We start from the raw sequence: 26,359 nt of genomic DNA, 5'->3' as shown, positions 1-26,359 counted from the left end.
GTGGAGACTTTAAAGGTAAGAACCGAGAGAGGGAATTGGGGGCAGGGATTGGTGTATCTGGGAAGAGGGACTAAGGGCAGGGGCAGAAACAGGAGGAAGGCCAGGGAAAATGTGAGGGCGAGCAAAAGTATGGAGAGATGGTCTTGAAAGCAGGCAAGCCACTGAACACAAAGTCTGGCAAACAGCGTTAAGCTAAACCTCTCAACGTTAAATGAATATAATGTTATTCATGACATTAAAGTGAAACAATGTTAACTGAAATTGACTTTAAATGCAGACATATTGTATCAAGAAATATTTTTAATTCATTATTGAGTAGAGGCAATCAGGAACACAAGTTGAATTTAGGAGAAAAAATAACAAACAATGCAGGAAGAATAACTCAGTAGATTTGGCACTGTCTACGGAGTGAGAAAACTAGAGATAATATTTCAGGTTCATGACATCTTATTAGAATTGGAAAATAGAGACATAATAGGTTTGGAGCAAGGGATGGGTGGGGAAAGGGAGAAAAAGTAGCTCTGTGATAGGGGGATGACAGAAGTGTACAGGCTACTACAATAACATATTTTGTGAGTTATTATTTTTCTCTTCTTGGTTAGGAGGTTTACTCTGCGTATCTACAACTTGACACAAATTATTGTTTGTGTATAGCACGTTTATTTGTCACTCAAAAAGCTTATACTTGATAAGACATGTACTCAAGCATCCACATGTACAAATTTGCCTGGGCTTGTTGAAAGGCAGAACAGAGAATGATCAGTTCTGTCCTTCTGCTCTGTCAGCAGTTGATCCTCAGCCAGCTAGCTACCATGTTGGGTCACATTTCCTTATATCCCACTCAATGTTTGTTACCCACAGGATCAGCTCTCGATTGGCCGAAGCTGCCTTCATGAGGCTTAACAATTGGCCAGTTATCATTTGGCAGCTTTTTCAATGGTCTTACACAGCTAGTTCTATGTTGTCTAGCCCTAACCCAACTAACAAGACCACAATCACAACTCCGCCAACATCTTGTGATTCCAAGCAACCAGTGCATGTGGCACATTCGTTACATTTAAACAATAACTTTAACTAAATCAATTTAATATCTATTCCCATATAGGAAGGATATTATTAAGCTGGAGAGGGTTCAGAAGAGATTTACCAGGATGTTGACAAGAATGGAGGGCTTGAGTTATAACGAGAGGCTGGATAGGCCGGGACTTTTTCACTGGAGTGTAGGAGGTTGAAGGGTGACTTTATAGCGGTTTGTAAAATCATGAGGGGCATAGATGAGGTGAATCGTAGGTGTCTGTTCCCTAGCATAGACGGTTTCAATACTAGGGGCATATTTTTAAGGTGAGAGGTGAAAGATTGTGTGTGAAATGAACTGCCAGAGGAAGTGGTGGATGCAAGTACAGTTACAACGTTTAAAATGCATTTAGATAAGTGCGTGAATAAGAAATGTTTGGAGGGATTTGGGCCAAGCGCAGGCAGGTGGGACTAGTTTAATTTGGGATTATCCAGGCAAACACTAGTTGGACCGAAGGGTTTGTTTCCTGACTTTATAATTCTAGAGTATCATCTTAACAATAGCACAGTTAGATCACATTAATCAAGTCACAGGCTTGCAATCAAGATAGCTGGAGCTTAGGAATTAAAGATCACCTAAACTTTGGTTACTGCAAACAAACATGCCAGTCCTTAGAAGTTAATAGGAGTAATTGAACTCTACATTACAGATTCAGTCTGTTCTACCTGTCTCCACCACCACCTCCTTCAAACAGTTGTTTCTTTGTCCCAGTTATTTGTTATTTATGTGCATCACTTGCCCCTTCACCAGGGGTCATACCATTCATAGGCAATAGGAAAAAGGGGTGGGGGAGAATCGTCTACAAGAGATTGAATGGCAGAAGAATTAGTAAAACAGGACTAAAGGGAATGGTGAGATAACGAAGTGTGGAGCTGGATGAACACAGCAGGCCAGGCAGCATCAGAGGAGCCGGAAAAGCTGACGTTTCGGGTCTGGACCCTTCTTCAGAAAAAAATGGGAATGGTGAAGGGGGCGAGCTTGATCTGTTGGATGTTTCCAGCATTCTGTGCTTTTATGCTGGATTTCCAGCACCTGCAGTATTCTGCTTTGAGATTCAAGTTTGGAAATCTTGAAGTTGACTGCCACCTAGTGTCAGAGAAATTAAATTACAACTTTGAGAAGAGATTTGTGTGCAGTGAGGATGCTTTTGGCATTGTAAAACTACTAAAAGTGGTTGGTTCAGATGCTCAGCCATACTTTGATTGAAGTGAACTTTGCAGCATTTTCTCATTCTCACAACATGTATGTACGTACTTGTTTAGGGGTGGCATGGCAGCTAAAGCGGTTAGCACTGCTGCCGCACAGCACCAGGGACCCGGGTTCGATTCCACCCTCGGCCGACTGTCTGTCTGGAGCTTGCACATTCTCCCCAAGTCTGCGTGGGTTTCCTCCGGGTGCTCCAGTTTCCTCCCACAGTCCAAAGATGTGCAGGTTAGGGTGGATTGACCGTGCTAAATTGCCCGTAATGCTCAGGGATGTGTAGATTAGGTGTGCTGGGGAGTAGGTCTGGGTGAGATTCTCTGAGGGTCGGCGTGGACTTGTTGGGCCGAAGGGCCTGTTCCCACACTGTAGGTATTCTATGATTAACAATGGGGAAATGCAGGGTTATGGATTGGAGCTGGGTGGGATGCTCTTTCAACAGTCAGTGTGGACTTGATGGGCTGAATGGCCTACTACCACACTGTAGGGATTCTGTGAAGTTGCAGAGAATGTGAACCAGTTGCTGGCCTGGATATTACATGCCCCACACTTCGTGCCATTATAGGGAAGATGGGTGTTTATGCCACCCACTGCCAAGCTCGCCCTGATGATACAGAATCCCGACAGTGTGGAAAGAGGCCGACTGGCTAAATCGAGTGTGCACTGACCCTCTGAAGTGCATCCCACCTAGATCCTGTCCCCCACCGAATTCCTCTGACCCCACACTTAACATGGCTAATCCCCCCAACCTGCACATCTTTGGACTGTGGGAGGAAACCGGAGCACCCAGAGGAAACTCCACACAGTCACCAAGGCAGGATCGAACCTAGGTCCTTGGTGCTGTGAGGCAGCAATGCTGCCCACTGAGCCATCATGCAGCCCACTTGGTAGACACTGATATCAGCAGCCCATCCACCTTGTGTAAAATAATTAAGAGTTGATTAAAAGGACCAATATTACACTGCCCGCACCATGACACGATTGGCATGGACAGCTGGACAGGAGTGAGTAATCCTTTCTTTCGAACTGTTTAAAGGAGGAAAGAGTGGGGTACTATCATGGAAGGGGCTGCCTGAGAAGACAGCAACCACCCCCATGGTGTGAAACCCACTCCACTATCCCTCTCTAGAGCAAAAAACACCGAGGATGGCTTTTAACCTCATCCATATTCCTTGCCCTGATTATTTCTGTTCTTTGCAACTCTCATCTTGCCTAGCGCCTGGAAGTTTGACAGTTCACTCCTTTGCCATGATCTCCCACCCCAGTCTAGAGTTTTCAGAATGACCTTCCCATGGAATCCCTGGATCCTTCTTCCTGGGTCTGCCAGGAATCCTGGCAGTGCCCACTGCACACCCCATAATTTGCAGCCCATTGATCTGGAGTCAGACTGAATGCAGCACAGAAGGTGGCCATTCGGCTGCATTCAGTCAGTTGCATTTCTCCAACTATCCCGTAATCCTGCATGTTTATTCCCGTTTAGTGCAACCATCATCTCCTGTTATACCACCTCTCATCCGGCTGTGGGTTTCATGTCGAATCACCTGCTATGCAGAGGAATTCTTCACCTCACCTTTTGCCTAAAATAGTGTGTTTCTCATGCCATCAACTAACTGGGCGAGCTTTCATCTATCTACCTTTGCTGGAGGTGTGCACCTCAACTTAACTTTGTAGCAAAAATCGTTCGTCCCTGGCACCATTCTGGAAATTTCCTCTGCACCTTCTCAAACAGTTTCAAACGCTTCCTGAAGAGAATGAAGATGGTGCATGGTGTGGGTGCGTGTGTATAGGGGTATGAAATCATGTCATTTTTCTGAGTAATTTCTGACACCACTATCTTAATGTGTCTCGAAATAGGTTCAGGAGGGCTGCCTTCACTAAGCAGGAGGCATACATAATGTCTAATTATGCTAAGGTTATGTCCGAGCGTGCTGGAACCCAGAGGTGAGATTTCATCTTGAGCAGATGCAATGATGGTTTCATAAAGGAGCCAGCATCACAGACTTGAGAGGATAATCTCAAGTCGGGCAACAAGTTTTAAATGGGGAAAAAATATTTAGAGCAAAAAACACCGAGGATGGTTTTTAACCTCATCCATATTCCTTGCCCTGGTTATTTCTGTCCTTTGCAACTCTCATCTTGCCTAGCGCCTGGAAGTTTGACAGTTCACTCCTTTGCCATGTATGCTTGAGAGGGTTGAACAGATGCAGGGAATGAACAGATGGAGGGAATGCACAGTGCTCATTCGGAACTGGAAAAGCAGCAAGTTCTGCATCATTTGCAGGGAAATGGCTGCACTCTGAAATGAGGAGGAGTCGGCATACTGGCCTGAATTTTCAGGGAATGATGTTTGTGCCTGTTGTGAGGGCAGCAACCAACAGGGGAAACGTGTGCAATTTAACTGAGCAGTGCCCACCATAATCGATGGTGAGATGATTCTTCGTCATTCTCAAGAGAAAAGCCCTAGCTCTCTCAACCTTTCCTCGTAAGACCTTCTCTCCATTCCAGGCAACATTCTGGTAAATCTCCTCTGCACCTTTTCCAACGCTTCCACATCTTTCCTGTAAATGAGGCGACTAGAACTGGACACAATACTCCAGACGTGGCTGAACCAGGGTTTTGTATAGCTGGAGCATAACTTCACGGCTCTTGAACTCAATCCCTCTATTAATGAAAGCTAACACACCATACGCCTTCTTAACAACTCTATCCACCTGGGTAGCAGCTTTCAGGGAACTATGGACATGAACCGTCTGCTCCTCCACACCGCCAAGAATCTTTCCGTTAACCCTGTATTATGCTTTCAAATTTGTCCTTCCAAAATGAATCACCTCACACTTTTCAGGGTTCAAGTCCATCTGCCACTTCTCAGCCCAGCTCTTGCATCCTATCAATGTCCCTTTGTAACCAAGACCAGCCCTCTGCACTATCCACAACTCGACCCACCTTTGTATTGTCCGCGAACTTACTAATCCACCCTTCCACTCCTACCTGCAAATCATTTACAAAAATCACAAATAGAAGAGGACCCAGAACAAATCCTTGTGGTACACCACTCGTAACTGAGCACCATTTTGAACATAAATCAGAGAATGATACTATTGCCTGAGATCGTGTACAACTTTACAGTGGCATTTGGTTGGGATGAGCTGATTTTTAAATGGACAACAGACCTGCCAGAGATCCTGGACTCCAGTGGGTGACCTACCTGGCACTGCTAAAATCATATGGATGCAACTGGCACCAAAATAGTCCAAGCTTCCATGCGACAGTGTAAGGCTGACTCAACCTACTGTCTGGAATCAAAACCTATCCCGATATCGTTAACACCCAGGGTGTTTATTTTGCCATATTTGAATGTTCACCCAGCCAGAAGTCCTTTACCCAAAGTTTCTTGAAATGCTGTCTTGGCAGGTTTTGTTGAGAGTGTTTTGCTATCGCCTTCCATTCTCAAGGGTAGAGTGAGAAGGCAGGTCCCTTTTCTACTTTAACCAGATCAGAAATCAAATCGAACCTCCCCTATAGGTTGATCATACGTCAACCATTTGCTTCTCAATAATTTTTTTTATACTGATACTAACTGGCAGGAAATAGATGGTTCTTTTTAGCTGAAAAATTAAACAAAGTATTCACAATGGTGAAACTTCATGTTTCAAAAGGACATGTATCCAGAGTATTTCATTACAAGAATGTTTGTATGAATGAAATCTGGTGGAGGTTACAATGTAGTTGCTCATAGTTTGTTTATGATTTGAACTTTCAGATGTGCTGGCTCAATGATATGTTGGATTCTGCCCCAAGACCTCAAATTGTATGTGCACAGGTAGCAGTGCTTGAGTTCTGTCTATTTAAACAAACCCTGGCTAAATTTGCAAACTCTCCAAGAGGGCCAAAGGAAAATTGGAGAGCCAGGTGCTAAAAACCCAAGCAGTGCAGGATCATTGCTCCCAGTGTGGTTTCTGCCAATCTGTTCCCTGCTCTAGTTTCCATCCAACTGAGTTGGGCTGATCATGCAGCTAGAATGCCTGTTGCTTTCTTACTGAAGCAAATCTTCCATGGAGGGCTTGAGTTTGTGCATTCTCATAATGGTCAAAGGACAATCAAAGCTTTGGTTAGCTGTCTATATGTTGAGTTTGAAAAATGTGACTGGGATCTCTGCACCACTATCAAAATAAGGAACTCACCTCCTTTGATAGCAAGCTGATATCAATGATAGAGGGAAAATGCACGAGGAAATCCTGACCAATAACTAATTCAGAGTTCAATCATCTGCATTATTGTGGCCTAGTTGCAGCAGAAGCTTCCAGTTGCAAATTGGTTATAAGTAGTGACATCCATACTCACTAGAACCCAAAGTGAACACTCTAGATGACAAACACAGTCACCCTTGCTTCAAAGGAGGAGCAAGACTGGATCCAATTCAAAGTTGTACAGTATCTTGTATTACCATGAAGCAAAAGGTACCAGATAGCAAGGTTAAAATTAATACTCGAACATAAAGTACCAAGCTAAAAATAACAAACAAGGATCATTAGCTGAATCCTGTGCGCCTCCTTCCCCATGGAAATTTATTCAGCCATTTGTTAAGGTCACAGATGAATGAAGTTGCATTCTTAGATTGATCCCCAATATAAATATGAAGAAAATAATGAAGAGCAGATATAGTCAAACAGCTCTATCAACAACTTTTATTTATATAGCACCTTTAATCTATTAAAACATTCCATTTCCTTTACACATTCAAAATAAAGCAAATCACAAAGATATTAAGGTAAATAGGTACAAACTTGATTGCAGAAATAAATTTCAAGGAGCCCTTTAAAAGAGGAAAGGTATTGAGCTACTGAGGTTCAGAGAGGGATTTGTGAGGGGCTGTTGTTGTGCAGTCGTATTACCCCTACCCAAGAACCAGGAAGCCTGAGTTCAAGTCCCACCTGCTCCAGAACTGTGTAATAACATTCCTGAGCAGATTGATTAGAAAATAGGTTTAAAAAAAGAGAGGGATTTCCAGAATATAGGTCATAGCTAATAATGGTGCAACATCTAACTTCGATGGCCTTCAAGAATTCAGCATTAACTGAGTGCAGATGTTCTGGAGGGCTTGAGGTCAGGTAAGAAGAAGACCAAGTTAGTATTCCAAAAAAAAGGATGAAAACTTTATAATTTGGATGTTGCTTAACCAGAAGTCAGGTAGAAATAAGTGCTGTTAGTAGTAGTAGGAAGCTCATTTCTGGGTCAGAGGCACCAAGTTTGCAAACTGTCTAGTACTATCTCAGAAAAGCTTGCCCAGGACCACTGCATCACCGTGTCATTGATAGGGTTGAAGTGGGTGGCTAGAGAGGAAGGAACGAAGATAACAACTCAGTCTTTCCCCAAATTCTTAATTAGAAATTGCTGCTTATCCAGTACTAGATCCAGTATAAGCAGTCTGATCATTTACAGACATTGGTGGAGTTAAAAAAAAAAGATAGTGGGGAGGTAGACTCTGCTGTTTTCACTTTGTGTGAAAACTAACGCTGTGTTTTATGGAGGTCCATAGCAGATACTAGATGCAACTAGAGAATGGAAGGAGGCAAATGCAGGCTCACTGAATGGGATAATGGAGAGCAAATGTTTGAAGAGAAGGGCGTGGTGCATTTTCAAAGGTTGCTGACCAGTTCAGAAAGTCAAAAGGCGATAGTCAGTCACAATGGATGTCATTTGTTATTTTGATAAAAGCCATTTTGGGCTGTATTATATTTAAGTTTTTGCCCTTCTTGATCTACTGTATAACAGGATTGCATTGCAATTATATCTAGCTGTGAACTGTGCTAAGTATTAACTCTTTGTCTGATTGCTGTTCACACCAAGTACAGATTGTAAAAAAAACATGGAGGCACTTTCTAAAGATTTCAGCCTCTGGAATAAATCCAACAGTCTAATAGATTTGGTTATATTTAAAGCCCTTCTTGTTTCTGTACAATCAATGACAGATAAATTCTGTACCCAAGGATCAGAGGATCCTACCTAGTTTTAAAAAGGGTAACTATTTGAAAAGATGACCCCTTGAAATTTACTGCCAAGATGACTAGCTTTGACTGATGGCTAATGGGATTATCCACCCATTTGTATCTAAAGTAGGCACATGGACAGTCAGAATAAATCTGGCTCTAAGGATTCAAACCTGGAGCTCTGCGAGAAGATGAGAACAGTTGGGCATTGAAAACATGTCCACAGTCTTTGGAGAGAAAAGGGAGGTTGAAGATGGAGCAGTCGTTTTTAAGAACAGGGAGTCGGGGGGGATCAAAACTTGTTTTCTTTGATAATGAGAATTAGAGTAGTTTTGAAAAAGAGAACGTGAACAATTAATATTGGCAAGATGGGGAAACAGGAAAGGTGATTGCTCAGTAGTTTTGTAGGAATAGGAGTGAGGGACATTCACCTTTGGGAGAAAACAGGCTCAGAGACGGCAAGAGAAAAGATTGGAATGAGAGGAAGATGCAACTTTACAGCTAGGTCAAAGGGGAAATACTACAATAAGAATGACACAGTAATCCAAGGGAAGGGAAGAAGGTAGCGGAGGCAACTGATTGGTCAGTCTCAATCTTAATGACAAGGAAGAGAGCAAATATCTCACTGTCCTTTTAGTGGACCAACAAGATGTGGCAGCAAATGACAGAAACAACTGTAAGGTAACCAGGCTTCTCAGTTTAAATGGATTTATTCCTAGCTTTGAAATTCTTTTAAAATTAATCTGATCCTATCCAAAATTGGAAAAAAATTATTTTCAACTCCGAAAGTTTATCCTTTAAATAACAGACAAATTAAGAGAACAAAATGGAACATGATTAAGATTGCTTTATTTCCATTGTTTGAATCAACACTTTGAATGGTACGTTTTGTTCTATGGAAGATTTACTATTTCTAAGATTTGTTCAAGACAACGGAACAATGCAGTTCGCTTTGTTGGCTCAGTCTAACTTGCAATGCTTCAGCCATCTACAGTATTTGAAACTCATCTGAATGCATGTTTACATTGGAATAACAAACATTTTGCATTATGCAGATAGACACAAGAATAATCTATAATCATACCCGAGAGTGTATGAAGTTACACAGTTACAAATATTAATTGTGGACAAAAACTGCACAATGTTCACCCACTTCGGTTCTAGTTTTCAAAATATTACTGGTGCAAAATGTGCTTGAAATGCAAGAAAATTTCAAGAATCATGTGTTCAGCTAATAATTCAAACTGTGAACTGATCAAAATCTATAATACTAACGGACTTAGCAGCAAATTTACAAACCACAAGTCATAGTACTTGGCAATCACATTTCAGATAAGGAAAATCACTATCAGATGTACCATTTCAACATTTTAACAATTTTACTGCATGTTACTATGCAGATTTTGTTGATCAATTCCTATTTTTGTGAGCTTGATTCTATTTGTGTTTTTGCCCTTCTTTACCTACTGTATAACAGGAATCCATTACAATTATGTCTCGTTGTGAACTGTGCTAAGTATCAACTCTTTCTCTGATTGCTGTTCACATCATGTCCAGGTTGTTTAAAAAAACATGGAGGCACTTCCTAAAAGTTTCAGTCTCTGGAATAAATCCAACAGTCTAATAGATTTGGTTATATGTAAAGCCCTTTTTGTTTCTGCATAATCATTGACAGATTCTGTACCCAAGGATCAGAGGATCCTACCTAGTTTTAAAAAGGATAACTATTTGAAAAGATGACACCTTGAAATTTTACTGCCAAGCTGACCAACTTTCACTGATGGCTAATGAGGTTAAGTGGCCTTTTGTATCTAAAGTAGACACATGGACGGTAGAGTCCAATCAGAATAAAATTGTAGGGCTTAGCACAATATAAAACTTCAGGCTAAAACCAAGATTATATGCATCTTTGGAACTATTACTATAACTTTGTTTTTATTAACATGATCATCTTACCCAACCCTTTTGTTGACACAAGGACAGGCAGTTATCAAAGACACTGATAAAAATATTTTTCCTCACACTTAGTACCAGCAAACAGACATTATGTTCCTTTCTTTAGTCACATTTCTAAAAATAGTCACCAGATGGTCTGATTCAAACCATGTTTCTTTCTGGCTCTTAGTTGCTATTTGGCCTTCAGGACATACAGTAGCAGCTCTAAAGGAGAATACTTTAATGAGAGATGATAGCTCAACAGCTTTTGTAAGGTTTTCAACAGTTACTCGTTAATTTAAATGGGTAATCATCGGAAATATTGCAGCGTATTCGTGGTGCCTGTATAATTAAAGATTGGGTCTTCCATGACCTGCTGTATTCCACAGCATGAGAATTTCCCATGCTTATGACACTGACAGTATTATAGATCTACAGCCATTTGTATCTACAATTATGATGGATTAAGAAAATATGATTAACAAAAATAATAGTGGGGGAAAAAGCCAAATTTCAATGCCTCCACTAAACTTGCTGGTGGATCTTGTTTTTCCAAATGGAGCCTAAAATAACCCAGTACCCTGGTCAAAAGTAAAATGGCAAGAGAGTTGCATATTGCTTGTTCTTCTAATTAAGACAGAAACAATTAATCAATTGAAAAGTGACTTTAAAGGACATTTCAAATTCGCGAAACTTAACAGCCACACAGGCTTGTCCAAGTTTAGTTTTGTTATAAAACTATGGGGCATAAATGAAAGTGTTCATTGAATTCTTCAAAACGCACTGAAATTAAATAGGTCTTTTCTAAATAATGTTTTCAAAGAAACAACAATGAAGATTTTACAAATAATATTGCTTCCAATGTTATGTATACACACACTAAATTTATGAAATTACAACAATTCTGTCTCAGCAATATTGTTCCTTAAGTCAAAGCCTCAGTTAATCTAAAATATTTCTGATGGGTTAAGGCTATAATATCAACCGTTTTCTCGGTCTCATAACAGTGATAGATTAAGAAGTTATCCTCTAACCAAACGAGGTAAGATCGCTACAGAGAGCTCGGTGAAGTACTTTGGACCAGAAAATATTTACAGTGTTACCAAGTCTTTAAAAGTAATACAGTTCATAAGCTGCTTGTCTCCTTATATTTTGGCTTTAAGGTTTCCATTTAACTGTTCCATTGACTGATAGAAGACTGGATCATGTTTAAAATTAAAATGGTTGCAGAATGCGGAGTCACAGTTTCTGCTCAGAACATGCTGTCCTTTTTACAGCGCCTAACATTCGCTATAACATTTTACATAATTTCTCGACTGTAAACATCTTTAGTATCAATCAAATCAATTTTTAAAAACGAAAGGCAGACTTATTGATCTGAATGTGTTAAACTTTAGCCCCAGTCAATTACTTATTACTTTGACACTGGAACTGTGCTGTGCAGCGTGAAACACTCAGGTACAATTCACAGTTACTCTTATCTAACAGGGCGTCATACTTTAAAGATCACCATTATCCTTGACTAGAGAAATTCAGACATCCAAAGTATGTTTCCCAGTCATGTACTAATTCCAGAAGTGAGAACAAAACTTGGAAAATTAGTTTCATAAAGTACCTCCAACCAAAGCAGCTTATCGACACTGAGGATCCCAGTGTTACTCCTGTTATTTGTGTGTCAGATCACCAGTTTGTTTGACGATGATTTTAAAGCTTTAAGTTCTTAGTTTGGACCACTCAGTATTGAAAGTTCAGACATATCCATTCACTCTCCCAAATTATTACAATTATGCTTCTCTATTTTGACCACACTGTTACTTAGTTCCCTGTTGAACTATACTGTATTTAAAAAGAAAAGGAAATTCCTGCATACACCAATGAAAATAAATGTTGTGGCCTTCCAGGCACCGTCTTGTGCTGTGGTATAACAATCAATTCTTAGGTGCTACGTACGGCTTCTTCTCTTGTCATTGAATAAATTTTTCAACATGTATACCTGGAGACCTGACACAATGAGCATCACGGCCAGGTTCACCACTGACCAGAAATTTACCCGATCGTAATTTCCTTCTTGTAGATTTCGATCCCGTGCCTCAAAAGCTCGAAGCAGCCCCTGAATCTGGTTGCTTTTACTAAGTCTGCCTTTCACGCTGTTTATAGATTCCTGAATAAAAACACAAAATGTAAAATATTTCAAAACACCGAGTTTGAACAGAAAGGCTACATAATGAGTTAAACAGTGTTATAAGTGTGACACAGCAAATTCTCCTCCTGAGGATCATAATTTAATTCTGAAAATAAAACTCTAGGTGAAAAGTTAAATTATCTTTAATTTTTCACACCATTAAAATTTTATTTAATTCCATTAAATCACAGATCTTTGCTCTCAAAAAAAGCAGGATGACCTAATTCTCCAGCTAATACTTCCACGTGGATGATTATTGCCCTCAATTGAAGACGCCAGTAGCAGCACTCTCTTTTCTTCCCTCAACAGAAGTGCAGGAAATAAATAGACTTTGAACATTATCACAATTTCATCACAGTCTGGAATAAAGTTAGAAATGCAAGCAAGGTTCACACAACTTCTACTTCCTAATTTTATAAATACCGTTTTGTTTATTGATTTAAGTAGAACATAGACATTGATACAATATTTGCCTTAAGCGTATTTTTAAATGGGGTTTTCTTCAGGTTCACCACCATTGCAATGGGAATCAGAATTTAATCTATTACTGTATTACTGATTCCAGTCACACAACACCAAGAACAGGGTTAGTAAGCAAATCACTTGCATCTGCATGGCTGACAGACTAGTCCGAAGAGTCTGGGGGGAATTTGCCTAGTTAAAATGTTAGGTGATCTAAGTAAGGACACACATTAGCTTTCCATGCCTCCCTGGTGGTATTCTCCTCCCATTTTCTATTCCCAGACCAGGACTTGAAAGTGGAACCATCAGGCACGGTCTGTGGAGCTGAATCCTGTGTCAGCGCATTAACCAAAGCAGTAATTTCAACAAGTTAATGAAAACATACTCAAACATAGAGTTACTGGAGTTGTATGTTAAACGGTGCTTTCCGACTTAAATGTGAGCATGTTACTGGGATATAATTGATCCTATACATGTTATACAACTTAGCCCTTATAATTATATAATTTCTAATTAGTCCTTAACAACTTGTAGCTTAAGAATACCTGAGAGTTAGGTTTAGTTTACATTATTTTGTTACTATCTTGACAGATTCAGTTCTTAGGAATTTTGCACTGTTGACTCTGTACCACTCCTCCTCATCTATCATGTCTTAAAGTAATCTGTCTTTTTACATTAATATACCAGTTCCTTCTATTTGATTTTGCTTTAAAGATTTATAACTGTTTGATGGGTCTGGTCACAAATATATCTTATATGTTCACTGATACACAGAGTAAGGCTTCATTACCTGCTCAAAAAAAATAGTTTATTTGCTAAAACAATCATTGTTTTATTATTTAACATGAATGGAAAACTAAGCAGGATTGTTTGCAGATGGAGGAGGCAGCATTGGGGAAAGAGTTATAAGCAAAGAAGCACAAACATCTCTGTATACCGTAAGAGTTAGGGGTAGAAATTCTCCAGAAAATGTGGTAAGTTTAGAAGAGCAATCGAAATGGAAAGTAAAGATTGAACTCACCACTTGTTTCCTTTATCAAATTCACACTATGCCCCGTTTTAAGTGGACAAGAGTAAGAGAAGAAATATGCAAAATGGACATCCAAATAACTTTTAATATTTACACTCATTTTGACTATATCATTATTTTCAAAACAACCATAAAACATCTAAATTAATTCATGTTAAAATGCTCATTCTAAACTGTTACCTCTCCCTAGTTACGGTCACAATCCTTCTTGTTTGTTTTGCTGCACACGTGTAGCAGCCAAAGTCAGTGGCTGTAGGTCAAATAGGGCAGCAAGGGAAATTAGCACAAGAATATCACTACCATTTTTTCCATGACTTGTAACAATTATTTCCAAAATCAGACAGCACCTTATAACTTTATCTGGACTGACGTTGGTTCCGAATCCACGCAAAAGACAGGAAAGATACCTCACTGTGGCAATGACCCTAAAATTTACTCCCTTATTCTTCACACATTATTGCATTCATCTGCATAATAATTCTTGCGGTCAGCTCTATGATTTGAGATTGAGGTCTTCCTATTAGATTTAAGCAATTCTAATCGTTTCTCAGACAGGGATGTTGAATACTATGCAGTCAGCATGTTAACCCAAATCAGCAACACCGTGTTGAGGTCAACTGAAGGCAAATGGTCTGCAATTTTTTTTGGCAAAAGGAAGCATGTAATTACAACAATTTTTATGATCTGTAATGAAATGCAAATGTTTCCAAGCCACTTCAAATACTGGAATGATTAGACTTTATGTTTACCTTTAGTACTGTCAAGACTGGACCAATATATCTGTACAAAGACAACCAAAGTGACCGCAGTATTCAGTGCAGTTAATGCATGCTGTACAGGATGAAGTCCACATTAACAACAGAACATGACCTTGCTGGGTTATGTACATGCAAGGACAACAGCAGTGCTTCACAAACAATTTTCCAATATAATTCCATTCTATCTCAGCACCAACTTCTCAAGGGTAATTAGAGATAGGCAACAAATGTTGGCCTTGCCAGTGATGTCCACATTCCATGAACAAACATATTTTAGAAACGCTTGTCACCAAACACAAAACGGCAATAAAGAATCCTACAGCATGCCAATAAAGTTTGAGTATCAACATGTAATAAATAATATATATTGAAAATACAGATTTTCATGTTGATACCAAGTACTTTAAAAGTGTTATTTTATGCAGTCATAGGTTTCAGCTGAGGTCTCAATCTCTTCATCTCAAACAGGAAGATCTCCTCTTCCCCCACCAGTCACATGCACCCTTCCCCACTCACAAGTCACTGCAAATTCCTTTCCCCCACACACTCACTCACTAGCCCCACTCCCAATGCTCCTTCCCAAACTTACCCACTTGCTTCTATTCCCAAACCACCTTTTTCACTTGATGCTCTCAGTTCCCATTCAGGCCTCTCATTCGTGCCTTCACTATCCCCTCAACCCTTCCCCATCCCCATCCCCATTTCCACTCCCCACTATTCAGCCCTTCCTACTTTTCCACTCTTCCACCTCCTAAAACAAATTCTTCATATTCCCCGTATGTGGCTTCCTGTTGCAGCTGCTGTTTATGTCACCTTGGAAGCTATGGCTTCTCTTTAGCTGACAGCATTTAGATGCACACTTCCAGTAAACAGTAAGCCATCTCCCCAGTGGATGGAAGCTTGGACCTCAGGCACTCTGAACCAGAAGAACCAAGGAGCATTGTCTTTTCCATTACCAGGCACTCGGAAAGCATCAGGATTTAGAATAGTTGAACCTGAAATGGCAACAAGAGGCAAGTGCTGCCAAGAGTGGGATGTCGCTGAGACCATGTCCTGCCAGAACTTTTCTACCCCCACACCCTCCCACCCCCTCTGCCTGGGGCCAAAGCCTGAAACTGAGCAGCAGGCTGAGATTGGGGTTGAGTGGCTCCATTGGTAACTGAGCCTTGGGTTGTGTGAAGAGATCCAGCTATCTGTGTCAATGACTTTCTCAGTGGAGTTGGCAGCAAGAAAATGGCAGAGTGCAGGAAGGTGCTCTGCAAGCTGCACGTGGGAGCAGCTGTTGCTAGATAAAAGGTGGGGTGAGCAAGACACCTTCCAACGAGATAGGAATGCTTGAATCTCCTAATCATACAATGCGAATCAGAGAGGCGGCAGATTAAAGAGGGAGGAGGGCTGAGCAACAATTCCCCTAGACCAAGGAAGGTCGAATAAACATCAAAAAGATGGAATTCCGCGATTCAAAAGTCAGCATTCCAACAAATGGTAATAACTTCTCAGCCCTGGACCAACAGCAGATAAATGGGGAGCTTACAGGCAGTTACGATTGTAGTTAGTTTCTATTTATGTTCAATCTACATAACGTTCTTTATACTTCATATAAGAGTAATCACAGCATAAAATCAGGGGCTAACCAGTCACCTACTAGAATATCTTCCAGTTTCATATCGAGCAATTCCCCTCCTTGTAGTAAATCCTTCCAGCTGTTTGGATCACCCTCAGGTTCCATATTGTCCAGAATAAGCTCAAAGAAGACTATCTTCTCTGAGATAGAGCTAAATGAGTTGTCAAAGCAAAACATGTAGTCTCCATTCTCAGTTTCAATGCTAAAAGTGAAAGAAAATTTTTTATTTTGTTTTAAATATTCAAATTCTTAATGTGTTCATCAAAAATGAATGCAATGTGAATGACAAACGAGGTAGAAGTTTCTGTCATACCCAACATTTCAAAATACACTGTTGCTGCATCAATGCATTTGTACCCTATTTTAATTATATAGGAGAGGGCCTACTTTGGAATGCAGAGTGAAATTTAAGTCAGAATTTGATCATTTAAAGCCTGAACAATTCTCATCAATTAAGTTAGTACAGAGGTATACAGCACAGAAATTCTCCATGTCAACTGGGTTTGCTGAACTGAACGAGTCCATTTGCCTGTGTTTGGCCCATATCCCTGTAAACATTTCCAATTCATGTACCTGTGCAAATGACTTTTAAAGTTGTAACTGTACCCATTTTTATCACTTCCTCTGGCAGCTCGTTCTATATATGCACCACCTGTGTGTGAAAAAGTTGCCCCTCAGATCCCTTTTAAATATTTCTCCTTTTACTATGATTATATAAATACAGTATACAGACTTCACTGTTTAAGATATTTCTGAATGACTACGAGTTATTTGCCTTAAAAGTTTTGAGTAATGAAACAAATGGCAGCAGTCAATATGCCCAGTATTGCCAGCCATAATTTCTTGTAATGTGTGCTATTAAAATATTTAAAGTCAAACCTGAGAAAACTTATTGTAATACATCCAAGGGGTGACTAGCTTTGTAATCAAATGTAAGGTTCTGACGATAAACCCAACATTTGGTTTAAAAATCTTGTCTTGCATTCACAGTGGCTCCACTCAAGTATGTCCCTGTAATCTTTTCCAGACCCCAGACCCCATACCTCAGCTCAAAATTCTGGGCTTTGGCTTTCTTCCTTCCTAACAATACCTCACTTCAACAGCAGAATTTTCGGCCACCTCAGCTAAAAAGACAGAGGGATAACTTCTTCATCCTCACCAGTCAGCCAAGTAATGAAATAAACACAATGCTGGAAACACTTGGTAGGTTAGCCAGACCTAAAATGTCAACACTGTTTATCTCCCGAGAGATGTGCCAATTTTGCAGTTTCCCAGGATTTGTTGTTTTTGTTTCAGATTTCCAGCATATGCAGTATTTTGCTTTTGTATTACAAGTAAATATTGATTTGCACTTGAAGGAACTCATAATTCTGAACAAGTGTGCAACTTTTTCCTCTCAAAAAAAAGACTTCAAATATTTTAATTTTATATCCAACTATTCGCTTGCATATATACTGACTATTGGAAACAATCTACTGTGACCATTTGGTGACAGTACCAGTCATATATTAATAGATCTAAATGTTCTGGACTGTCTAAATTCAAACATTTAAAGGCTCTACCACCTGCTGCCAGGGTATTAGCTGAAGTCTACGTTACAGAAGTGACATAGTTTTATATCTAGCAATTCATTTATGAACTAATACAGGCTGAGAACTAACATACTGTGACCATCTGGTGTCAATGCCAGTGATGTAGTAATAGATCTGGATGTGCTTCAGATCGTCCAGAGAAATACATCCAGGTCTTTCTTCATGCTGACAAGTCATGAGCTGAAGACTGCAATATAGGAGCGACCAGTGGTAAAAACAGATCAGACTGCAGAACACGAGATCTGCTCATGACTTAGTGCATTACAACCTCAATTGTGTAACTGTCACCAGTGACATATGGTCCACTATATTATCGATTTCATCTGAATGGCCTTGGCCTCAGCACTTTTCTGAAGTCAGCAGTATATAAAAGCATGATTTATTATTAGCAAATATTTATATACTTGCCAACATTTTTTTAATAGAAAATAAAAACATAAAAAGAACATATCTGTAATAAGATTCTGTTAATACTGCACATTTAAACAGTTATGCTCGATTGTGCACCTCTATTATGCCATAATGGACAAAGGTTCTGTGACATGTAACTAGTAATCAGCTAAGCAGTTTAAAGTTTAACCTGAAATGAACAACGAAACACGTCTGGACCTAGACTCATCTGACAAGAAGTAACTCCACGTAGAACTTCTGCCATTCTCACTTACCTGTGTACTCCATCAGATTTCCTCTGATCAAAATACAGAATATTTCCATTCGGTGATGCAATGTAGAAATCCACATCTAATCCTGCCCCGTCAATCACCTAGAATGCAGATGACAAAAATCAATGGACTTTTCCTCAGGGTTCTACTATGCTTGCTCATATGTGTATGTGTCTGAATCATATATTACTAAACAATGTTTATCTTTGTTCAGCCTTTCAAAATGGGCAATCACTAAAATTCCACTTTAGTCTATGGATCATATTAAAAGCAAAAACTACTTTTTGCCAGTATATTCACCAATCTATCATTTGATTAATGCAAATTTGCAGACAAATAATTAAAATCACATTGATCAACAGCGATGGTTGCAAATATCTTTTGTTTCAAATTTAACAGATTAGTGAACAATGCATTTTTAAGCCTGCCATAGTGATGGCAGAAGGTCCTTTTTCTTTCATCACATGACCGATCAGGAATCTCTCTTGCTGTACCATCTGCCAATGCCATATGTTGGATGGATTTTCAAGTGGATATTGTGTCTTCGGCTATGTTAAGAATGCACCTTCCTTGGTCATTAAGTCATGGAGTTGGAGTTAACCTGGAACTTCTGGCTCAGAAACAGGGACACCACCCGCTGCAGGACAAGGCCTCCCTATGATATCTATATGCAATTAAGTATGAAAACTAATTTGATGCCAAGTGTGCATGTATCAAAAACTAAGTATTGCAGAGTGCAGAGAAACAAGTGAAAAGAACATTGCACTAAAAAAAGGACATAGTATGGACAGGTATAACTGACAATATCTTGAAACTGGATCAGTTTTGAAGTTAAATTAATGCCACAGATCAGTTTGCCCACCAATGTGATATGCATTGGTTTAAAACAATTCAAACTTTCCCCTTCCAACATCTTCCCCCAAAGTCTAGTGGTCAAAACATACCCTAAATAAATAAATCATTAAAAAGGGGATTTAAAAAGAATTGGAAGAAATAGTAACATTTTGCATTTGTGGCAGAGTGATTAGATTCAGATTAAATTCCAAGGACAAAGCTGACTTTTCCTTCCTCTCAAATTCTGGTAGGAGAAATGATAACAATTATTTTCAAAGGGTTAACTTCAAACTTTAATAAACTTGGGCACAAAGGAAGGAACACTGACAATAAGGCAGATTATATTTGCAAAGTAAATGGGCATGTAAACTTGCAGTTGAATTGAAGTATACAGAACAAGTTCTTGATTGACAAGTAATTTTGCAATTTATTCAGGTTTGAAGCTCCTGACATTTACATTCTAAAATAATGCAAAGTGGCTGGTGTACACCTGAAACAGAAGTAGCCTTTGCCCTGGGGAAATGCCGGGAAGAAAAAAAAACAGCTAGTTAGTAATAGCTTTATTGAAATTATCTCAGTTGCATTTGAAAGGGTAGAAAGGAACATCATCAAGGGTGTTAATTCAAATTGAAGTTATATTTAATAAATGAATCTTTGAAAGGCTCCAAGGTATTGTATTGTAATACATCTAAATTAAACGTTGATGCATGTGTTACTGGGCGGGGCACTTTTAAAATCCACCTGCCACATATGCAGGCTTATAAAATGTTGTGGACTGTGAGTCACTATATGCTAAATCTCAAAGTTCGGTACTGGAAACCCTTTGAACTACTGGGCCACTCAAGTTTACTTTGGATTCATGGTGCTAGGTCACAGTGAACCAGTCAACTGTAATCACATCTGAAGTAAGAGCACCTTGCCAACAAACTGGCCACAGATTAATCTTAGACAAAGGCCAAGGGAAGAGTTGCACATTGGGGCAGAGGTGTATGGCTTTAGTTGCTTTCAGGTGACTGTAAGCTGGAGGTCTTTCACATTCAATGGGTATCACAGCAACTGGAATATGCAATTGATGCCAACAACTGTTTTATTCTTTAATTTGATAAGTTTTTTTGAGAGATTTGGATATATTTTTAATTGTGCCTTTCAAATGAAAGAGCATTTGAATGGATTTTTCTGAATTAGACATTGGGATGACACTAATAGGTTTAATCAAGAAAGGCAAAGCTGTCAATGCTATGAAAAAGAAAACACTTTGCTCACACAATTAAGCACTCTTTTCCTGTGAATTGTTTTTACAGTCTCTGTAAAAGCATTTTTTGCACGCACAAATGAATTTTACAGACTCCAGGGTTCTTGGATTCATTGTACTCATACTTTCATTTCATTTTACAGTGCCACGTACCCAATAAGACCACAACAGAAAAGATTTCACAAGTCAGAAAACTGAACATCATACCTCAGATAATATTTAATTTCACAAGAGCTTTCATGATAATCATTACTGAGGCTATCCTGTGTACATCAACTGTGGTTAACTATACTTGACTGGAGGATATCCATGGGTTGTTGCTCAAATGTATAAAGAGACACTTTCATGTTGCTGGCGGTTGACAGGACATGGTCTTCACATGACCTCATGATTCTGTTCTTTCTCACTGGATACAGAAAATCTTCTGTCGTGGCTTTTCTTGCTGCTTGTGCACCGCTACCTCTAGTGTCTCTATGAGTCTACCCTTATTGCCCCTCACCCAATCTTCCTAAATCTCATCTAGATGTTGCCCTTGGTGACATAATCCAAAAACATGAGGCTACATTTACACATGCACGCTGATAACACTCAGCTCTACTTCACCACCACTTGGCTCAACATCCATTGCTGCTACTTCAGACAGCTTACTTGACATTTCGTACTGAATGGATGACCATGAAATTTCCTCCTGGGTGAGACAAGGGATAAGGGAGTACTTCTGAGAATCGAGTTCAAAGTGAGAGGGAGACAACGGCTCAATGAGGATATGTGGGAATTTGGTTCAAAGTGGGAATTCGGTTCAAAGTGGGAATTCATTGTCGAGGGGGAAAGAATAGACTTAAGTAAGGTTTACTGCAGGAAGTAAAGTCTCCAGATTGACAAATGAGCGGGAGGGGATGAAAGACGTGGACACGAAGGCCAACCTGCAGCAAGACCAATGGCAGATTGATATCACAAACCACAACCCACAACATGATGGGAGCGCAGGGAAAGCAGTTGATTGGCAAATAGGATGAATACTGAGTCAGGGGTGTTACTTGTACATCTTGCTCCATGAATTGATCATATCCCTCAGGCTAGGTAATTCAAATTTGGCTTGTGATCTGGAACAAAGTGTGACTGCACGCAAGGCTGATATGGGATATGGGTAGCTGTCAACAAGCCTCAACCTCTACAATTGTTTAATAGTTACGAAGTCCTTGCAAGCTGTGTGAATGAGTGGGGACAACAGGGAGGATAATTGAAATGAAAATGGCACATTCAATTTGGCGGGGTGGAAATCAGAACATGGTAGTGATAGGAAACAATATAATTAGAGAAACAAATAATGTTCTCCAGGGCCATGAATGCAAGTCCTCACGGCTAGGTTGCCTGCCCAGTGCCAGCGTCAAGAATATCTCCTTAGGGCTGACAGGAAGTTGGAGTGGGAGGACAGGGATCCAGGTGTCATCATACACATTGATATTAACAATAGGATAGGAATGGAAAGGAGGTAAAATTGGAAGAATTTGAACAGTTAAGAGTTAAAATAAAAAGCAGAACCTCTAAGGATTAAAAGAATTTCAGGATATTTGGTCAAAGATTGTTGTATGTAGAATGAATTTTACTTAATGTGCAGTAGCACCAGTACTCAGTAGAAGAGAGCTGTTCTAGTCAGATGGGCTTTATTTGAAAGTGTGCTGGATGCAGTGAACTGGCAAATTGAAATAACTGGGGCCATACAGAAAGCTTTAAACTAATTAAAGTGGGGGTGGGGGGGGAGGTGAAAATAGAGGCTCAGAAAGCAAAAATAAATGGCAGCATTAAGACTATAAGATGTAGGAGCAGGCCACTGAGTCTGCTCTGCCATTCAATGAAATCCTGAAAATCCTGAACTTCACTTTGCTGGCATAGCTCCAAGACTCTCCATAAGACCATAAGACACAGGAGCAGAAATTAGGCCATTCAACCCATCGAGTCTGTTCTGACATTCAATCGTGGCTGATAAGTTTCTCAACTCCATTCTCCCGCTTTCTCCCTGTAACCCCTGATCCCCTTGACAATCAAGAACCTATCTATCTCCATCTTAAATATACTCAATGACCTGGCCCCCACAGCCTTCTGTGGCACTGAATTCCATAGATTCACCACTCTCTGGCTAAAGAAGATTCTCCTTATCTCTGTTTTAAAAGGTCTTCCCTTTACTCCAAGGCTGTGCCCTCGGGTCCTAGTCTCTCCTACCAATGGAAGCATCTTCCCAATATCCACTTTGTCCAGGCCATTCAGTATTCTGTAAGTTTCAATTAGATCCCCCCCTCATCCTTCTTATCTCCATCGAGTATAGACCCAGAGCCCTCAAACATTCCTCATACGTTAAGCTTTTCATTCCTGGGACCATTCTCACGAACTTCTTCTGAAAATGCTCCAGGGCCAGTACATCTTTCCTGAGATATGGGGCCCAAAACGGCGCACAATACTCCAAATGTGACCTGACCAGAGCCTTTATATTCAAGTCCTCTCAAAATAAATGCCAAAGTTCCATTTGCCTTCCTAACAACTGACTCAACCTGCAAGTTTACCTTGACAAAATGCTGGACTAGAACTCCCAAGTCTCTTTGCACTTCAGACTTCTGAATTTTCTCCCCATTTAGTAAATAATCCATACCTCTATTCCTCTTATCAAAATGCACGACCTCACAGTTTCCCATGTTGTACTTCATCTGCTACTTCTTTGCCCACTCTCCTAACCTGTCCAAATCTTTCTGCAGTCTCCCCGCATCCTCAATACTACCTGTCCCTCTACCTATCTTTGTATCATCTGCAAACCTAGCCAGAATGGCCTCAGTTCCTTCATCTAGATCATTAATGTATGAAGTGAAAAGCTGCAGTCCCAGCACTGATCCTTGTGGAACACTACTTGTCACTGGCTACCATCCTGAGAAAACCTTTTTAACCCCACTCTCTGCTTTCTGCCAGAGAACCAATCTTCTATCCATGCTACCACCTTGCCCTTGTCTTACTCAGCAGCCTCCTGCACAGCGCCTTTTCAAAGGCCTTCTTGAAGTCCAGGTAGTTAACATCCATTGGCTCTCCATTCTCTTACAGATTAAAAATCTGTCTCAGCCTCGAATATACTTAACAACCCGGCCTCAACAGTCACCGTGGTAAAGAATTCCACAGATTCATTATCATCTGTGAAAGAAAAAAATATTTTTTATCTCTGTCTTAAATTGGTGACACCGGCCGCTGAGATTATGACCTCTGGTCCTAGACTCTCAAGGGGAAACAACCTCTTTGCGTCTACCTTTAATCAGGTGTCCTCTCATTCTTCTAAATGCCAATGTGTACAAGCATAATCTACATGACCTCTCCCCTAAGAAAATCCCTCCATATCCAAGATCAATCATGTGAACCTGCTTGAACATACTATGTCTTTCTAAATGCCTTATATTACATGCTTAATAATAGACTAACGTTCTCCCAGTGGCAGACATGAGGCAAACTGGCCTATAGGTGCCTGTTTTTTTCTCCGTCCCTTTTTGAATAAGGGTACTACATTGGAAAATTGCCAAACTTCTGGGAATTTTCCCAAATCTAAGGATTCTTTGAAGGTTACTACAAGTGCATCCATTATCTTTGCGGTTACTATCTTTAAAACTTTACAATGCAACCCATCACGTCCAGGGGAGTTACTGGCCTTTAGTCCATTAGTTTCCCTAGTAGCTTTTCATTAGTGACAGTTATTGTGCTCATTTTTTCCTCTCTCCAGCTCTCTTATTATTTAGAATTTTTGGAATGCTGTTAGTGTTCTCTAGCATGAAGAATGATGCAAAATATTTATTTAGTTCCTTTGCGAAATATTTATTTAGCTCCCACATTCCCATGGTTTGTGTGCAGTGGGATCTCCCAGCAGCACCTGGAGAGCGATATTCAGTGCGTCAAGGGGGCAGACAACAAGTATATGTGGAATGACATGAGGGGTTTAGTTTTGCAGTTGGGTAATTTCTAATTTCCTCTAGACTGGAACTTAATATAAAGACATGAACAGGAGTAGGCCATTCAGACTTTTAAGCCTGGTCCATCATTCAATGAGATCAATGACTAGTCATTCACCTCAATGTCACTTTCCCACATTATCCCCATATTCCCTTGATGGCATTACTGTAGTATCCAGAAATCTATTCATTTCTGGTTGGGACTTCCACATCATTCTGGGGTGTAGAATTCAAAAGATTCATCACCTCTAGGTGAGAAATTCTTCCACATTTCAGTTCTATTAAGGCTTTGTTCCCCTAAACTAGGGAAAACACATTCAGCATTCACCTGAGTGATCAAGTTACAACGAGATCCTTCACCTTCTTTCTAACTGTAGAGAATAGAGACCCAGTCTCTTCATAAGGCATCGATTACACAAAGTGGATAGTCTGTGGAATGACTGCCAGAGGAAGTGGTGGATACAGGTACAGTTATTACATTTAAAAGACATTTGGATACATGAATAGGAAAGGTTTGGACGGGTATGGGCCAAACGCAGGCGGAGGGGTGGGGCTAGTTTAGTTTGGGAACATTGTTGGCGTGGACTAGTTGGTCCAAAGGGTCAGTTTCCGTACGTGTTGTATGACTCTTTAATTCATCCCAACCTAACCCTAACGCCACATCACTATATCTTTCAACCCCACGGTGTCATCTCACCAGCATGCCACCCTCACACCGCGCCAGCACCCTCCAATCATGCATCCTGTCCCCCTCCCCAGAAGATCCTGCCAATGTGCCCACATCTCAGCAGCAAATCCTCCAATCCTCAGGTAACCAATTTTTCCTCTCTTCGATCTCACAACCTGCTTGAACCTCCTTCCTGAAGCACACTACAGGCCGACGGGGGCGGGTACACACACCGCGCTGCCAGGGAGGGAAGCTTATGCCGGTCCAATCAAATCCTGCCCGTTTCTTTCCATCGGACATAAGCGAGACAGAAAAATAGATGTAATATGAAAGAAAACCCCCTCCATAAACTCCTCTGTGCCCGTGGCCGACCTGATACTCAATTTCCAGGGTGGCATCTTTCTTCATGGTTTGGTAGAAACATTCCTTCCGCCCCGCCGGCAGAGTGAAAGTGAAATCGCTGTCAAAGGACTGGGGGAAACTGAGGGAAACTTGCACCAAGTCAGACAAAAAGGACAGCAGTAACAAAAAGGAGAAGAGGAGGCCCATGGCTGTCTGGAAGAACAGCGGGAGGGAAACGGATCGGATCAAAGGCGGCTACCGGCCCAAGAGCTCGCGACCAGACCTTTGGCCCCCGCCCACGGCCCAATCACGTCGCGCAACCCCAGCCGCGCGTACTGCGTCACACCAACCGCCTGCCCGGCCTCGCCATTCGGGGTGAGGAATTAAAAACTCGTCACTTGGAATTCATTAAACATTAATCGTTGGCTTTAAAAAAAACATTCGTTATTATTACTAAATTAAATATGGATTGTAGGCAAAGTCCGTCTTTTAAATTTATTGGTTTAGCTCTTCAAGGTTTTAGCAGCTACCCGCCGCCCCCCAAATCGCAAGGTTTTCTGTTACTCGTAGTCCCAATCGGCCAACGGCCGGGCGGACCGTAAATGAGAAAACTACAGCTCCCATAGTGCATTCCGGCAACCGTCAGATGAGGGCGTTGGGGCCAGGGCGCGCATGACGTAATAGAGAGCATGGTTAGCGGATGAAACAGGCTTTCTGTTTTGTGGCGTCACGTGGGCGGGTTTTTTTTTGGGGGGGCTTTTGGGGCGGGGTGATTGGCTTCTC

General features: G+C 40.6%; 1 protein-coding gene across 2 annotated transcripts in view; it reads right to left on the bottom strand.

Annotated features, from left to right (window-relative positions):
- tmed5 (transmembrane p24 trafficking protein 5) overlaps positions 1 to 25,908 on the bottom strand; it is a 29,798-nt gene extending 3,890 nt beyond the window's left edge. The window contains exons 1-4 of one of the 2 annotated variants that reach the window (XM_048601905.1): positions 25,607 to 25,907; positions 18,511 to 18,608; positions 16,275 to 16,455; positions 12,248 to 12,358 (exon numbers count right to left, since the gene is read on the bottom strand). In XM_048601905.1, the coding sequence (XP_048457862.1) occupies positions 12,248 to 12,358; positions 16,275 to 16,455; positions 18,511 to 18,608; positions 25,607 to 25,783 (567 nt within the window). In that variant the 5' untranslated portion in view covers positions 25,784 to 25,907. Of the gene's footprint in view, positions 1 to 9,091; positions 12,359 to 16,274; positions 16,456 to 18,510; positions 18,609 to 25,606 lie in introns of those variants that run through there. The other variant, XM_020530321.2, reaches the window with a different exon arrangement.
- Between the last annotated feature and the right edge of the window lie 451 nt (positions 25,909 to 26,359).

The sequence above is a fragment of the Rhincodon typus genome, chromosome 10, assembly GCF_021869965.1.
Source record: "Rhincodon typus isolate 14 chromosome 10, sRhiTyp1.1, whole genome shotgun sequence".
Classification (NCBI taxonomy): domain Eukaryota; kingdom Metazoa; phylum Chordata; class Chondrichthyes; order Orectolobiformes; family Rhincodontidae; genus Rhincodon; species Rhincodon typus.
Note: the sequence above shows the minus strand (reverse complement) of the source record. Positions and strands in the feature narration are given on the sequence as shown.